The 17,755-nt window shown below is 43.3% G+C and overlaps 1 protein-coding gene across 2 annotated transcripts in view; it reads left to right on the top strand.

Annotated features, from left to right (window-relative positions):
* The first annotated feature begins 4,990 nt into the window (after positions 1-4,990).
* The window catches only part of DRC11 (dynein regulatory complex subunit 11), an 86,235-nt gene continuing 73,470 nt past the window's right edge, over positions 4,991-17,755 (top strand). For both annotated transcript variants that reach the window (XM_077918628.1, XM_028702907.2), the window contains exons 1-5: positions 4,991-5,266; positions 6,154-6,481; positions 7,896-8,015; positions 13,378-13,569; positions 16,178-16,249. In XM_077918628.1, the coding sequence (XP_077774754.1) occupies positions 5,256-5,266; positions 6,154-6,481; positions 7,896-8,015; positions 13,378-13,569; positions 16,178-16,249 (723 nt within the window). In that variant the 5' untranslated portion in view covers positions 4,991-5,255. The remainder of the gene's footprint in view (positions 5,267-6,153; positions 6,482-7,895; positions 8,016-13,377; positions 13,570-16,177; positions 16,250-17,755) is intronic.

Raw genomic sequence — 17,755 nt, 5'->3', positions numbered from 1 at the left:
TAGCGTGGGGGGTGCAGGGGGGCCGGCCGCACCGGGCACAACATCTGGGGTTAGGGCAAATCCACAAGTTAGGGGGCGCAAATCCACGGGTTAGGGGGCGCAAATTACTTGCCTTGCCCCGGGTGCTGACAACCCACGCTACGCCACTGGGTAAAAGCCTCAGCACCTAGGGCTTGCCGATCGAAAGGTCAGCGGTTCGAATCCCCGCGGCAGGGTGCGCTCCCGTCGTTCGGTCCCAGCGCCTGCCAACCTAGCAGTTCGAAAGCACCCCCGGGTGCAAGTAGATAAATAGGGACCACTTACTAGTGGGAAGGTAAACGGTATTTCCGTGTGCTGCGCTGGCTCGCCAGATGCAGCTTGTCACGCTGGCCACGTGACCCAGAAGTGTCTCCGGACAGCGCTGGCTCCCGGCCTATAGAGTGAGATGGGCGCACAACCCCAGAGTCTGTCAAGACTGGCCCGTACGGGCAGGGGTACCTTTACCTTTACCTTTTTATGTTTTACCATATTTGCCAACTTAGCATGTAACAGGCGAAAACAAAAAACCACGGCTAGATTTACAAACCAAAGAGAAGAACGTCCCTTTTCAGCAAAGGGGAAATACAACTGTGCTATTTTGATAACACCAAAGCCCAAATTTAGCACACACCATCTTGGTCACCTGCAGGATGACTTCTGTTGAGACAAAAGAGACAGGAGGAGTACAGCTCTTTAATTCTTGTGGACCTCTCAGTGACTTTTGAGACCACTGACCCTGGTATCCTCCTAGACAGGCTGTCTGAGTCGGGTGTCGGAGGCAGAGCTTTGGAATGGTCCTGCTCCTACTTGGCTGGCCAATTCCAGAAGGTGGTGCTGAGGGACTTCTGCTCAATCCTCTGGCAATTGTGCTTTGGCGTCCTGCAAGGTTCTCTCTTATCCCCCATGCTGTTAAACTTCTACATGAAGAAACTCTTGGGTGAGGTAATATGGATAAAGGAAGGGAAGTGTCAAGAGGTAAATGACAACAAGTTCTATCTTCATCTTTCATCAAAACCAGAAGAGGCAGTGGGCATTTTGAATCAGTGCCCAGGTGTGGTAATGGATGAAAACCAATAAACTGACACTGTCTAGGTATGGAAGAACACTGAAGGGGATGTTTAACCCTATTCCCTCCAGCCATTTTCTGTTGAAAACCATGCCTCCAATTGTTTTCCCACCCATCGCAAGCAGCTAGCTACTGCACTTATGTTGAGCTGGAAAATGGTAGACAGTTGCGATTCCATCTTCTACTCATTTACTTATGCACACATATAAGATTACTGGGAAAGATATAAACTAAGATGCCACCGTTATGGTATTACAGTTCAGACAAATATAATCTATCATGTGATTGTGGTTGGGGAGTGCAGGGACCCATTAAATATGCAGTTTCAAGAGGATCAGTTTCAATGGGGTTCAGTGCATGGATTTCACATGGCCTTCTCTCTGATGCTCTATTCTCCCTCTCCTGATTCATGCAGCATCCCACTTTTTGCTTTCTGGTCAGCCCATTTTTCTTCCCCCTGCCCAGTCTCCCAGTTCACTTCCTCTCTTCTCCTCTTTCCTTCCTACTTTCTGCTTAGCAGCCACACTTGAAAAGTACTTTGAGCTGAAAGAGGAAATGAGTAAGAGGATAGCTCTTCCAACTTCCTTTCAGCTTTATGTACTTCTCAAGGAGAAGAGAGGTAAGTACCCTCACCTGATAACAGAGGCTTCATAGGCACCAGGAGAAGACCTGGAGGGCCCTAACATCAATTTCGGTTTCATCATATTTCCATGCAGGTGTAGTTTTAAAGCAACAGGTATATGTAGAAAGGGTCCTTGACCAGCTGTATTCAGCAAGAAAATGTCGTGGGATAATATCCTTCAGCCATGTTTTAACCCACATATGGTACAGAGGCAATTCTATTTCCATTCATATTAAAAACATTAAAACTTGACAGATTGCAGGTTGCAGAAAATATTAAACATTGCACATGTTCTGGCCACCACTGTTTAGTTTCTAATTTCCTGATATTTACTTTTTACTATAGTACAAAAATGACCTCTAACCTCCTAACTGGTTAAACTTTGACACTGTTCTGGTGTTGATGTATTGTGAATATATACATTGACCCTCGCAAAATGTTAAGCCAAATAGTTTTCTAAACTATCTGCTAATAAATTACTTGGCTAATAGCCAGAGGTTTAGTATTCCTTTCTTGCCCAAACATCTGGTATATGTTAAGTGCAATTTGTATTGTGTGTAAGATTTGCAACATTATCTGTTTTAGAGTGGCATCCTATATGAACATACTGGTGAAAAAAAGAAAAGAAAAAAAACCCACCCTGTTTTCCCATGAAAATATTTCATAATAAAGTGTATAATGCCAAGCATAGTTTGACCTAGATTTGTTTATTATTATTTTAAAATCTACCTTAATTTGCACCAAAAACCATGATTTAGGTTTTTTACTCTGCAGTAAAACTTGTGGCATATGGCATTATATTTAATATCTGGCCAACTCCATTTTTATTATTCATGACATTTTATATTTGTCACCATGGGGTCACTTTCCCTGTAAGTATGGAGTGGGATTCTTCCAATTAAATTTGAACTTTATGTCTTTCAACTTTCCTCCAAAACCTTTAGGTCCATGCACTATGTGCATCCCTGAGGAACATGCTGCTACTGTATCAAAGTCAAACAAAACAAACTACAGTACTGTACTGACCATCTTGCCTTGAATTGAGCATCACTGCAGCAGTAGGTCCTTGTAGCCAGCAGCTGTTCCCCACACCCTCAATGTTGCCCTTGGACAACATTAGCTCACAGACTTCATTACAAGACAAAATGAAGTAGCCAGGGAAGCTTATTAGGGAAGGTTATATGGCCTGAGGACAGTTAGGAACCTGAAATTAAAACTACCACTCATGCTGAAAAACAGACCTAAGTGCCAATCCTATGATTCCAAAAGTATAACTGCACTTATCCTCTGCAGTGGAACATAAAAGGGATTGCATTCAGAGAGTATAGATTATTATTTTGTTCACTTGTGAGTTCAACAAAGGGTGTTCAGGGTGATGGTCAATAAAGTAGTATTAAATGAGTTTAAGGATACGTCCTGGAAGTGGATGCAGGTGGGGAAGTGGACTGATGTGGACTGAAGAGGGAGAAGTGAAGAGAAGTGAGAAGGTAGTAAATCACATCTATGGGTAGCTGGAAAGTAAATGTCAAGGGAATTATCCCCCCCCCCCCCAAGTCTAACCACATCTAAAAGGTAAAGGTACCCCTGCCCGTACGGGCCAGTCTTGACAGACTCTGGGGTTGTGCGCCCATCTCACTTAAGAGGCCAGGGGCCAGCGCTGTCCGGAGACACTTCTGGGTCATGTGGTCAGCATGACGAAGCTGCTCTGGCGAGCCAGAGCTGCACACGGAAACGCCATTTACCTTCCCGCTAGTAAGCGGTCCCTATTTATCTACTTGCACATCTACTCAGCAGTAAATCCTATTGAATTCAGCAGGGCTTACTTCTGGCTATGGGTTAGGACTGTATGGGGACCTCTCTCTGTGCTGCAAAGTGTTTGGGGGCAGGATGGTGGTGGAACCAAAAGAAGTTTGGGGGGTGTCACAGAAAGAGCAACATATATTTCTAGCTGGCAGAGTTGTGCCCTACATGATCTCTGAAATAACAGGAGTGCAGCAATTAGGGTGTGTGGGGGTGTTGGTGGGCCAGCTCCTTGTTTGGGGGACACATGCTGCCCCCCCCATCCAGCACCACCCTGTCTTTTATTAACGTCCTCCTATTGCGGGACGCGGGTGGCGCTGTGGGTAAAAGCCTCAGCGCCTAGGACTTGCCGATCGAAAGGTCAGCGGTTCGAATCCCCGTGGCGGGGTGCGCTCCTGTTGCTCGGTCCCAGCGCCTGCCAACCTAGCAGTTCGAAAGCACCCCTGGGTGCAAGTAGATAAATAGGGACCGCTTACTAGCGGGAAGGTAAACGGCGTTTCCGTGTGCGGCTCTGGCTCGCCAGATGCAGCTTTGTCACGCTGGCCACGTGACCCGGAAGTTCTGCGGACAGCGCTGGCCCCCGGCCTATAGAGTGAGATGGGCGCACAACCCTAGAGTCTGTCAAGACTGGCCCGTACGGGCAGGGGTACCTTTACCTTTTATACCCTTTTAAGGGACGTGGGTGGTGCTGTGGGTTAAACCACTGAGCCTCTTGGGCTTGCCGATCAGAAGATTAATGGTTTGAATCTGCATGGTGGGGTGAGCTCCTGTTGCTCTATCCCAGCTTCTGCCAATCTAGCAGTTCAAAAGCACACTAGTGCAAGTAGATAGATAAGTACCACTCTGGCGGGAAGCTAAATGGCATTTCCGTGCGCTGCTGTAGTTTCGTCAGAGCATGACCCAGAAGCTGTCTGTGGACAAATGCTGTTTCCCTCAGCCTTTAAAGTGAGATGAGCGCGCAACCCCAGAGTTGTCCGCAACTGGACCTAACGCTCAGGGGTCCCTTTACCTTTATACCCTTTTAAATGTGGTTTTGGGAGTGGGGGGGGGGGGGAGAGAAGTTATTGGTTAGTTAGTTTTTTACTATTCTTGTTTTTATTACGTACTTTGGTGTTTTTATCTTGTATTTCCATGCTGTGAGATCTACGGATGTATACCCTCCGGCGGTATACAAATTTAATTAATCATAAAGATTGTTTAGTTATGACATATGTACACAGGGCGGTGCACAGCATAGAAACACAAAATAAAAACACAAAACGCTTGATAAAGGCGAGGAGGGCAGCAAGGCCAACCCATCACCCCCTTGCTCTTCTGCCTTAGTATGGGGGGGGGGGGGACGCATAGCAGCAGCAGCAGGAGGGCAGGTAGGCAGCCCGGGGGGGGGGGACCGGAGACAGCCTCCCTCCCCCCCTCCCCAGGCACCACGTGGCCCTGCGCTGCTGCCCCGCGGGCCGCCCTCGCCCCCCCCCCCGCCTCCGGGTGTTCCCATAGCAACCTCCCGGGGCGCCTCCGCCGCGGGCCTGGCTGGGCCTGGCGCCCCGTTGCTAAGCAGCGCCTGGAGCAGGAGGAGGAGGAGGAGGCTGCGGGTGTCGCCGTGCAAAACACGGAGCCCGGCGGGGGCGGCTTGGCTTCGGGCTGAAAGAGCCTTCTAACAAGACACCGCCCCCCTCTAGGAACAGGGTCCGGCGGCGCCCCTCTTCGTCCACCCCGCCAGGAAGGGAAGTCTGGGCCGCCGCCGCCGCCGCCATGTCCCACAAGTAAGTGCGACTCTGCCCCGGCGCCTTGCTCGCGAGGAGAAGGAGGCTGGCTCGCTCCTCGGCGCCCAGAGGGCTCTTTCCTAGCAGAGGCGCCTCCAAGGAAGGGCCCGATCCCGGCAGAGTTCAGCCTCTGGTTAAACCCAAGGGAAAACTCTCCCCATGGTGCACATATTACAATACGGTTCAGGAGCTCAAGTGCTCCTTGGAGATGATCCGAATAGCTGGGTCGCTTTGTACGGAAGAAGGCAATCCGAAATTACTTTGGCCTTTAAACGTCGTCATCACAAATACTCTGAATTCTGCCTAGAACCAACTTTGAAGCCGGTGCAGCTGTTCCATTAGGCGAGCCATGCTCTGAAAAGTTTCCCCCGTTAACATTCTGGACCAGGGAGTTGCCCAAATGCACCCCTTATGTAAAGTGCAATGCGATAATCAAGATCTGCTTCCTCCAGAAACAGGTGTCATTGGCACACCCATTTCAGGTGCGCCAAGGCCCTCTGGCTGCAGCTGACTCTTGGGCATCCAGGGTCAAAGCTAGGTCCAAAAAAATACCACTAAGCCACAGACCCTGCATTTTCGGGGGTGGGGGGCGGTAATCCCATTCAACATTGGTTAAATGTAAGTACCTGTGGATCCCATCGGACTTGGTTAAGGTTACCAGACGTCACCGTTTCCTGGGGACAGTCCCCAGATTTACAAGTCAGTCCCCATACAAAATCCATTGAAGCTGAAAAGTGTCCCCGGATTCATTGAAAAATATCTGGTAACCTTAGACTTGGTGCTGCTTACTTCTAAGTAGACATGAATAGGGTTGCACTATTTGCTATATTTTACTTCGTTCTCTTTGTATGTACTAAAGTGTTCTCTTCCCCAACCCACTTTATTAGCACGTACAATAAAATGTGGGCGGAAGCCCAGGAGTCCCTCAACTGCCTGTTACAGAAGGAGATAGAAGAGAAATCCCACAAACCATTGAAAGATCGCCAAGTGGTATTTCAAATGCTAGGCACTTTCTACGTCAAGTATGTGCAGATATTTCGCAATTTGGAAGCTGCTTATGACCAGATTGTTCACCCACAAAAGCGTTTAATTATTCGGCAAATGCTTGATGGAGTAATGGGTCGTATTTTGGAGTTAAAGAATGAAATGGTGGAGCTGGAGTTGTCAGAATATCATTACTTTGATGACATTTTACAAGATCTTAAGCTGGCTCCTGTAAGTATAGTCCCTTCATGTTGTTTTTCATATTGTAGAATCAAATCCTAAATAACTGTTTGTTTTCTTTAAATAACTGACTTTTGTGCATCTTAATATAGCTGTCCAATTGTTCTCAGTTGTAAAAATCACATGAAAAAAAATTCAAAGAGCCCCACTCCATTGAATACTTGGTTCTTGAACTGTTATTCCATTTCCATTTTTCAACTATAGTATGTGAGTTTTTTTCAGTTTCACCATAGAAATGCAAAAAGCTGCTCCAACCCACAGCAGGTTAAATCTAAGCCCTGGCTACCAAGTGCAAAGAAGATAGTAAGGATGGACCTAAGCGGAGACATATCACCTTCACCTATAATCAAGGAACACATACAAAAACTGGGCTTCAGTGAGTTGGGGGGGGGGGGGAGCTGATAATACCCCAGCAAGCCTCATTGAGAATCACGGATTTAATTTATTTCTCTCATACAGCTCCACCTGTTGCCCACATCATGAACTGCATCAAACTTTCATTTAAAAAAAGATGTTAAACTGTAAATTCGGCACATAAGCTATGTTTACATTTTTCACACAAAGCTACCTTTACAAAAGATGGCTACTGAGAACCTTCAAATTGCTCCTTGAGAACCCCTAAGTTCCAAAAGCAGTTTTCCAAAGACTCTTTCACCAGGGTGGTTTGAGGGAAAATAGCCTATCAGTGGTGCATCTCCTGTGCTAAAGGTTAGCAAGCCATAAATGTCTCATTCTTCTCCCACATGCAGAAATACCCACATCTGTGTCTTTGGCTAGCCCTGATCCGTGTAAGCACTTTATCCAAGCAAGAAATACAACACATTAAAGAAATTGTATAGCTAATTTCTAGACAACATATTGAAGTTATAGCATTCTCTTATTTTACCTGTAAAGGCAGATTACTAAGATAGTATTTGTGAGTGATGTTCAAATATAAATAATACAGCTTTGGCATTCTACAGCCTATTATGTTAATATAAGTTGCTCTTTCCAACAGTGGGTTGCACTTAAGGATTTCTTATGCAATAATTAGTAATGAATAAGTACACTCAACCGCTATCTTCTGTACTGCAGCCTGATGCAGTACCTTTTGTGCTTTTATTAGCATCTTCAAGTGTTCATATATCACATTATCTTGTTGATTTATAACCCATTTCATAGACGAGCTCTCAGTATAAGACAACTGAAAGGCAACATAACCAGATTCAGGAATCCCTTCATTGGGATTATATATTGCTGAAATAAGTTAAGACAATTGCAGAATAATAGCAACTTTTATGCACATCCATAATTCAGCATTCCCAGAAATGCATGTTTAATTGGGCACTTTTGACTGTTTTGTAGAGAAATTGTATTCATTGAATGACCAGCATGATTTACAAAATTAACTTTTCCTCTCCAATAGGAAAACATTGAAATTCCAATCCCAAGGTACTTTATTAAGGAGAAAATAAAGGTGTTGAAAGAGAGGGAGAAAATCCTTGCTCAGATAATGCTTGATGCTGGGATGTATGATAGCGAAACTGTGAGTATATCTATGTAATCAGTTCAGGCAGAGCTGCTGCAAGAGATGGTTCTAACTCCTCCTGCTGTCCTCTTCTTCCTGCACTGCCATTGCTGACCCATTCCTATTCCTATTCATCTTCTCCACCCTTGTTTATCTGATGCCTTAGTGGTGATAGCAGAGGCAGTTTCTCTTCTAGTCCCTGCTCTTCACTTACTCACTCTTGGAAGGGCCAAGAACATCCTTCCTCGCAGCCAGGCCTTCTGGGAGAGGTGCCAGGAGAGTGCCTGCGCTGCCATCGGTGCAGTGTCTAAAATTCATGCTTAAACCTAGTAAAAAAAAGATGTCGAACTTACTTTAAAATGTTATAACATTTCCAAAGTTTAAACCACAGTTTTAGTGACTGTGGCAAACCACAGTGATGTTTCATGCACTCTCTTGGCCACCTTGCCCAGAATATATTGCATTGAGTAACGACTCCTAAGGCCTCCCAGGTTGGGTGACCAGGGATACCAGCCGTAGCAGGAGGGCCAGCTGGTAAGAGAACCAGGCAGTAATAAGGCAGGCAAGGCGGTGGCCCAGGAATGCTCCAGTTTGCACCTGAGAGGTGTATGGGGTGTTCGGGGAGGGGTAGTGCCTCTGTGGGGGGAATACCTTTGCTCACCTTTTGCCCCCACCCTGCACTCGGCTCTCACCTGTGGCTCCTGGAAGCTGTCAGCAGGCGACCGCAGCCACACCCAGGAAATGCCTTTGACTGGCCGGCTAAACCAGGTGAGGGTGGCTGATGCCTCTCAAACCCTCAGTGAGTTAGGGACTTCCGCTACATGCAAAGAGAGGCTCTGGCGCATTGAGCAGCCGAGACCAATAGTGGACCCAGTGGTCAGGAAGGTGGTTTCTGCATGTGCTGTAGAGGGAAGTGAGGGGCAGATGGGGCTCATCAACCTGGGAAAATAGCCCTCTAGGAGAAGGAAAACTCTGATTTTAAACCTCTGCTGACTTGTGGGAGAAAAAAAGGCTATGGAGTAAATCTGACATGAATCTGGAGTGGAGTTCCTAAGATGGCTGGATGGCGCCTAGTATGCCACTTTCTGGCAAGTCCTGCAGCCATGCTGGTGCCAAATGTCTTACTCTGCTTTCCTTTGGACCCCATCAGCGAGGCTGAGAGGGGGTTTTGTCATCTGGGCAGCCCAGGACCTCCATACTTGCTGCATCCTGGAGCAGTCACTAATGCAGCGGTTTGACTTCACCCCTGGAGGTGCACTCCATTTTCTCTTGAGACAGATGGATGCCACCCAACACCACCTGAAATAGTGGTCTCATTCTGCCACATGATTAGACCAACCCTTAATACTGTGATAGTGGTAGATTCTGGAGCACCCAAGGAAGGCCCATGATCCATTCACCTCTTACATCTGTCATCCTGTTTCTGACTCCTCACAGCATACCTTTCCCTGCAGGAGTGCTAGACATTTGGACAGAGAGCAGATATTAGGATTTTTAGGTAACAAAGTTATCTTGCTATTTCCTGAGTTGATGGAGACAAAGCAAAATTATGATCCAGGAATGGGGAGTGCTGTCAGTTGGTTGCATGATTACAGCGTCCTAAAAAGATATTCCTGTTAGTATTTCCCCCTCTGGTAAATTATAAATGGTGAGCCCCTTCATTCAGGAGTGTGTTGCTTTTATTGTCTCATATAATGCACCATGTAAATGGTCCAATACAAAAATAATATTATCAAATAATCTGTTTAGATCAGGCTGTGAATTACCTTGGAATTCTTTTTTTAAAAATGCTTTATTGATTTTAAAAACAAAACAAAACAGTCTACAAAAACAATCAAAAATCGATACATATTACAAAAAAAATTTAGATTCATACATAACTAATTCCAACATGACTTCCATTGTGGTTCCTATATTACATTTTCAACTATGCACTTTCCTTTATCTCTCCTAAGTTATTTCAGTTGTATTGGTTTTGTAAAATTCTCTTACTTCATGCAGAAGTCAGTTCAGGCCTGCCAAAGAATTTAGATTTTTACAATATTCTTTTAGCTATACTCTGTAAATGTCCCACTCTCTATTAAATATTTGATCGGTATCATCTCGGAATCTTGCTGTCATTCTTGCTAGCTCTGCATATTCTAACATTTTGGTCTGCCAATCCAATTTGGAAGGAATGGAGTCTCCTTTGCATCCTTTTGCAATTAGAATTCTTGCTGCTGCTATTGCATACATAAAAATTCTCCTTAAATTTTTCAGAATTTCATTACTCATTATACCCAGCAGAAAGGCTTCAGGCTTCTTAGGGAAGGAACATTTAAACATTTTCTTAAGATTATTATATATTGTATCCCAGAATTCCCTTTTTTTTTTTTTTTTTTTTTGGCAGTTCCACCACATGTGGATCATCGTGCCTTCCACCTCCCTGCATCTCCAATGAATACTTTACCTGGTTTTATAAATTTTGGCCAATTTTACAGGTGTTAGATACCATCAGTAAAGCATTTTCATGAAATTCTCTTTCAAATCATAGCACACAGTGAATTTCAGGTCCTCCCTCCATAACCTTTCCTGTGATTCCATTTGGATATTGTAACCAAAATCTCTGGCCCATTGGACTGTAACTGAGCGTTTTTTTTAAATTAAATCTTTCTCAAGTCTTGAAAGTTCTGTGAAAAAGCCTTTTCTGTTTGTCTTTTTGGAATGTCTTGTTCATTTGCAACCAATCTGTTAAATGGGTTCGAATTTCTTCCAATTTTTAAAATTTTAGCCTATTTTCCTTTTCTTCAAATAAATCTTGGTGAATTGACAATTACCTCTTATGTGTTTTTTTCTTTACCAAGAATGCTTCTGTCGGGGATAGCCTCCATGGCGTTTTTGGTTCTAGTAAGTCCTTATACTTAGCCCACACCATATAATGATTTCCTAACCATGTGGTTCAGGAAGCCTTTTCATACCCTAGATAAGTGTGCCAACCGTACTGATAATCATTCCAGATCCAGCAAATCAGTGTTTTGTAGCGTCAACCATTCCCAGATCTAGGAGAGACAAGCCGCCTCATGATACAGTTTCAGATCTGGCAGTGACCCCCCCCCCCTTTAACATCAATTAATAGTTTGTGCTTAATCCTGCGGTTTTTACCCTGCCAGATAAATCTTGAGATGTCCCTCTGCCAATCTTTTAAACAGCTTGCTCCCCCTGATCACTGGAATTGATTGGAACAGAAAGATCATTTTTGGGAGCACGTTCATTTTAATTGTAGAAATTCTTCCCCCAAAGGAGATGTTTAACCTGCCCCAAATCTCAAAATAATTTTTTATCTCCTTCCAGGTCTTAACGTACCGTACTTTTCCATGTATAAGACTAGGTTTTTTTTACTAAAAAATAATGTTAAAAAGGGGGGGTAGTCTTATACACGGGGGCATGTTACACACGGAAAAATACAGTAATTATCCTGAAATAGATTAATATTTTTTGTCATGAGCCATATACCCAGGTATTTTACTTTTTTGCTAATTTCCAAACCACAAATTTCTTGTAATTCACTTTTTTCCTGGATCCCCATATTTTTTACCAGTAATTTCGGTTTTTTGCTATTGAGTTTAAAACCCGCCACCTGCCTGAATTCGTTTATCAGTTCCAACAGTCTTGGTAAACTTTCTTTTGGGTTTTCTGTGGTTATAATGAGGTCATCTGCAAAAGCTTTTAATTTGTAGGATTTCCCCTGATACCTCTTATCCTCTTGTCCTCTCTCATTTTCCTATTCAGGGTTTCTAATACTAGAATAAATAGCAATGGGGACAGTGGGCACCCTTGCCTTGTCCCCTTCATTATGTTGCAACTATCCGTGATATTGCTGTTTATGATAAGTTTGACTCGCTGCTCAAAATTTATTGGCTCTTTTCCTCTGCAAAATGTTTCTTCAAGACCCATTAAGTTAATTTGTGTTTTCATAAAGCTCCAAGAGATGTTGTCAAATGCCTTTTCTGCGTCTACTAGAATAAGTACTGCTAGTTTTTCGTTTCTAGCTTCTAGGTATTCTAGTATATTAATAAGGTTTCTAATATTGTCATTTATCTGTCGTCCGGGAAGGAAGCCTGCTTGGTCCTCATGGATTATTGCTCTCAGGGTCTTTTTTAGTATTTCTGCTAAGATGGCTGCAAAGAGTTTGTAATCGTTATTAAGTAATGAAATTGGTCTGTAGTTTGAGATGAGTGTTAAGTCCCCTGTTTGGGGATTAGCGTTCTGTATTGGCTTCCTTCCAATCTCCGTTATTTTTCGTTTGGTTAGTATATTGTTCATCACTTCTTTTAAAAGTTGAGATCTAGCTTCTTTCATTTTCTTGCAATAGCAGGCTGACAGTCCATCCAGCCCTGGCGACTTCCCTGATTTCCCATTCCTGATTACCTTGGAATCCACATGCATTTTTTTTCTTGTTAGTTATAAATAATGTACTCATATATAGATTTTCTAACAGGGGTTTGGAAGAAGCAGGAAGTTTATGCATGTAAATTTTAATAAAACATGTACAGTGGTGCCTCGCAAGACGAAATTAATTCGTTCCGCGAGTTTTGTCGTCTTGCGATTTTTTTCGTCTTGCGAAGCACGGTGTCGGGAAAGTTTTGGGAAAGCTTCAAAAATCACCAAAGTCTTCAAAAACCTCAAAAAAGGCTACCACACCGCGTTCTATGAGTTGCTCCTCGAAGTCAAGTCGCAACTGTATTAACGGTGTTAAGAAAAAGGAAACAAACTTGCAAGACGTTTCCGTCTTGCAAAGCAAGCCTATAGGGAAAATCGTCTTGCGAAGCAGCTCAAAAAACAAAAAACCCTTTCGTCTAGCGAGTTTTTTTGTCTTGCGAGGCATTCGTCTTGCGAGGTACCACTGTAGTAGAAGTTACTGACATTGCTGAAGTTTGTAATGTCTTCCTCCTTCTTCTGAACCTTAGGGTTTTTTTATTTGTAACATTTGCCTTTAATCTGAGGCAAACATTACAGCCATGTGAGCCGTTCTGTGGTGCACGTTGTCATCTGAGTCAAAAGGGCACTTCTTTCCATGTCTCCCTCCTGCCTTCATAGGTTCTAGAGAACCTGGGAAATGTTTCCAGGGTGTCTGACATCCACTGAAAGAACTTTGGTGTGCTGAAAATCTTCCCCTGGCTTCTGATACCTAGTAGGCTGCCATAGCAGCAAAGAAAAAGCGGGAAGCATAAATGCAGGAGTGTAAAATACATGCATTTTGATGGAATTTTGTGCACCTGACACATTTCTGCAAAGAAATAGGAAAGAGCAACCTTGTTTAATTGGAATTCCTCTGGGACAGGATAAAGACAATGTTCTAGATGTATTTATTTTTGTCCTATGCTTCCATTTTATGTTATAGAAAAAAGTTGTGAAGCTTATGCCCTTAGAAGAAGCTATTAGAACCATTCAGATAGCTGAGCGGGCTCGTCAGGGCCGACTCCGGGCTACATTCATGAAGCAAATCTATCTGGAAGAAAAGAGAGAGAGGCTAGCCAGGCTTACGGGTGAGAAAGCCCTAGATATAGATGGTGCTGTGTTATTCATTCAGAAGGTAAAGTATCTTCTTTTTAATCAGAGATATATTGCTATGAAAATGGAATGCATGTTTAGTTGCCTTTGGGAAAAGATAATAATCTATATTTAAATTAGTAATCCACAATCTCTTCTAATCCTGGCATGCTTTGTTAATTGACTTGGTTTTTCTGAGATGTTTTCAGAGGTCTCTTGGAGAAAGCTCAGGGTTTTTTATGAAAGTTCCGTAAGAAAAAGCTTGGAAAGCCTGGATCTGTGATAATCCCTTATTCTGCTGCCAATAGCCCCCTGCTGTCATTACTTCTTCCTGCTCCTCAAATGTGCTACCACCTCCCTTACCAGGGTTGTGTGGCTGTGGAGGCAGCAGCTTCTGGTGAGGTCTTGTGGAACTCCTGCAAGATCTTTCTGGAAGCTGCCACCACACAACTCTGGTGCTGGAGGGTGACCATAGGATCGTAGGACTCCGCTAGATTGGTAAAGAAAAAGTGTTTTATATGTCTTGTTTATGCATTATAACACTGTGACACCAGATGGCGCTGTGGAGTTCCATTTTTTCCCAACGCGATTTCTCATACAGTGATACCTTGGTTTGCATACGTCTCGGATTACAAACACATCAAACTCGGAAGTGTGTGTCCCGGTTTTCAGTCTTTTTTTTGCATTACAACCCCCCCTTTTTTGGGGGGGATTACAAACAAATTTATTTTGGAGGCCCCATTGGTGAAAGCGCGCCTTGGGTTACAACCTGTTTTGGTTTACAAATGGACCTCCGGAACAGATTATGGTTGTAAACCTAGGTACCACTGTACACAGTTTGCAACACATTTAACTGAAATGCTTCTTTGATGTGTCTAGATCTGGCCATAGAATCTTAGAGCTGGAAGAGACCCCCAGGGGTCATCTAATCCAAACCCCTGCAATCCAGGAATCCTAGCTAAAGAATCCCTGACAGGTGGCCAACCAACCTCTGCTTAGAAACCTCCAAGGAAGGAGAATCCACAACCTCCTGATGGAGACCGTTCCACAGTGGAACAGCTCTTACTTTCAGAAAGTTCTTCTAGATGTTTAGTCGGACTCTCCTTTCTTCTAACTTGAAGCCATTGGTTTGAGTCTTACCTTCCAGGGCAGGAGAAAGCAAGCTTGCTCCACCTTCCATGTGACAGCCCTTCAGAGATTTGAAGATGCCTATAATATCGCCTCTCAGGCTCCTCTTTTCCAGGCTAAACATACCCAGCTCCTTCAACCACTCCTCATAAGGCTTGGCTTCTAGACCATCCTAGGTGCCCTCCTCCTCTGCACACGTTCCATGCTCCAGAGTATGCTTTGACACACCCAGGCACTGTAGTTTTCTGTTCTTCCTGGCTCAGTGGATCGAGCCAGGAGGAACTGGGGAAAACAGCAACTCCAAGACAATGGATTCTACAATACTGAAATCTGCTGTGAGGTTTCCAAACAGCTGTTTGGTGAGCTGTTTGTTTCTCTGATAAAAATGGCATCCTTGGCAGGATGGGGCACTTACAACAATAGGGGAGAATTGTAAATTGCCAAAAATATTCTGCTCACTTAACAATTTTTGGTAAACAGATATATCAGGTATCTAGAAAGCATGAGAAGTCATGTCACTGAATGCATGAAAGGGATGGTACTTGAAGCCACCAGGATTCATGTCTTCTAATCTTCCTTGTAACCCCTGACTGACTGGGAATATTTCAAATGAAAGCTGAGTTGCCTTTGTTTTTAAATGAAAAACTTGTGATAATATTGAAGGAGTAAGCTTCCTAAGACATTAAATGGCAAACAAATTTTTTATGCCTAGAAGAATGGGCAACCACAGCCCTGTGGGGCACATGCAGCCCCTGAAACAGCTGGAGGCCCCTGGGCTCTTGGTAGAAGTTCGAAAATCATTCTAGTTTTCATTAAAAAATTAAAATCCAACCCTCATATTTGCAGAAAATGTGTTATGGAAAAATTGTCCAGCAGGGTTCTTGATATCAATCAAAGGAGCATTCATTTCATATTAGATTATATGACCAGCACATGTTTCTCAACAACACGACTCTATATAAATATGTATGGGTGATGTTATTTATCCTTGGAGCAGACTCATTGGGGGGAAATTATTAATTTGAATGTGTCTACCCTGAGTATGACTTAGTTGGATGTTACCCTATGATTGTAAAACGCTTTTTCATGAAAGCTTAAGAATTTCCTTCAATTCTTACAACTGTACATATCCCTTCCTACATTACTTCTGCATTTGAAGAGTATTTTTGTGAAAAAGGGATTCAGCTTCAATGATTAAGTCATTTCTTTGCATAGCATTTGTGTGTATATTGTTGTGCAAAATTATTTGAAAAGACTGAGAGAAATAAAGGATTAAAATGGGTTAAAAGATAAATCATACAAACTCCAAATGAATTCACAGAATTATCACCTCCAAATTACACTACAAACAAAGCAGGAAAGATTAAGACCCAATGCCAAAACCCCCAGGTGGTAACTGTTAATGATACATTCCTAGATTTGGAGTCTGTTTTTTCCTTCCTCTATTTGTTTTTCTCCTTGCTGCTGTGCAGGAAGTTGTAAAAAGGGCAATTAATCTCATTAGGTTTGTATTCCAAATTCAGCTTTGGCGTGGATATGCCCAGTGGAAGAAAAGTTTGAAGCTCAGAGAAGAAGAAATGGTATTTCTAGGGATGGTGAGTCTTCATGTACCTTTCCTTCCAATTTGCCATTTTAAATAATTCCAGATTTTAGCTGCTATCAAATGGGTGTTCTAAAACTCTGTGTTATAAAGGTTACCTGCTAACAAGAATAAATGTCTACATCAAAACAGTCCCCAGTTGTCATTATGAATACTGTATCCTGTCTACCTAACCAAAATAAGAACAGAAAAGTGATAATTTGGGTCAGGGGCAGAGGTGAATGTAGTATATCACTACTACCACTAAGTGGCAAATGAGGAGAGAAGTGTGGGGTGATCAGCTGCACTTCTGCCCCTTAAGTCATCACCTAACATTGATGATAGCGTAGCTTCTCTCCCACACCAGTACTGAATATGACTCTTTTCAGTTAATAAATATTACAATTATCTTTGATATCTGTGCAAGTGCACAATCCTTGCTATGTTTTGCCTGTCTTTCTGTCACTTCCGGAGGTAGCATTCAGGAAGGATTCCCATAGCGCTTAGTAGAACCCTCACTTTGTGGCCCCAGGGCAGAAACATCTTGCATCCCAGGGGAAGGGACTGCTCATTCCCCACACTTCATTTATTTCTTAACCATGGTATACCACTTGTTGTAGGAGAAAACATCACAGTGGAATTTAAAAAAGGTAAAACAATAAAATTATCTCTAAAAAATTTACAGCCATTATTTAAAATGTACAAAAAGTTAAAACTGCAATAGACTAAACTAAAACAGATTAAAGCTGTTTGGCAGGGGCCAAAAAGAACACAGCAAAGTCACTGGCCTGGTACCAATAGTGTACGCCTAGTGCATGTGAAGCAAGGAGAGCGAGGAAGGAAGAGAGGAAGAAGAGTTTGCATTTGATATCCTGCTTTATCACTACCCGAAGGAGTCTCAAAAGTGGCTAACGTTCTCCTTTCCCTTCTTCCCCCACAACAAACACTCTGTGAGGTGAGTGGGGCTGAGAGACTTCAGAGAAGTGTGACTGGCCCAAGGTCACCCAGCAGCTGCAGGTGGAGGAGCGGGGAAGCGAACCCGGTTCACCAGATTACGAGTCCACCGCTCTTAACCATTACACCACACTGGCTCCTATTGAATCCTTGCATGGGTACTTCTCCCATACACTATATCTACAGAAATGAGGTTAAGAATAAAAATTACAAGCAGGCTTTAATGTGCTATTTATTCCAAACCAATCTTGTAAATGACATTGATGTGACTGAGGAGCATATCAATAGTTGGATCACTGGTACTTATCATAGTCATACCCCCCTGCCACCCACTAGAAATGATCTGGATATTGTTGTTGTTATTTATTCTTATCACTGCCCACCATTTAAAGAAAGCTTCCTCTGCCTAATTGGTTTCTGTATATTCAAAAAGTGGCAAAAAAAACCTCTCTAAATGTGTGGGAAAGAAAGACACTCACCCTTAACACAATTTCTATGAACAGTGCCTCACTCCCCACTGCCCACCCATATGTAATTGCAAGGAACCAGGGTGGGAAAAGGAAGATGA

Source organism: Podarcis muralis, chromosome 1 (assembly GCF_964188315.1).
Source record: "Podarcis muralis chromosome 1, rPodMur119.hap1.1, whole genome shotgun sequence".
In the NCBI taxonomy this organism is placed as follows: Eukaryota; Metazoa; Chordata; class Lepidosauria; order Squamata; family Lacertidae; genus Podarcis; species Podarcis muralis.
The sequence above is the reverse complement of the archived record's forward strand: the minus strand, read 5'-3'. Positions and strand labels throughout refer to the sequence as shown.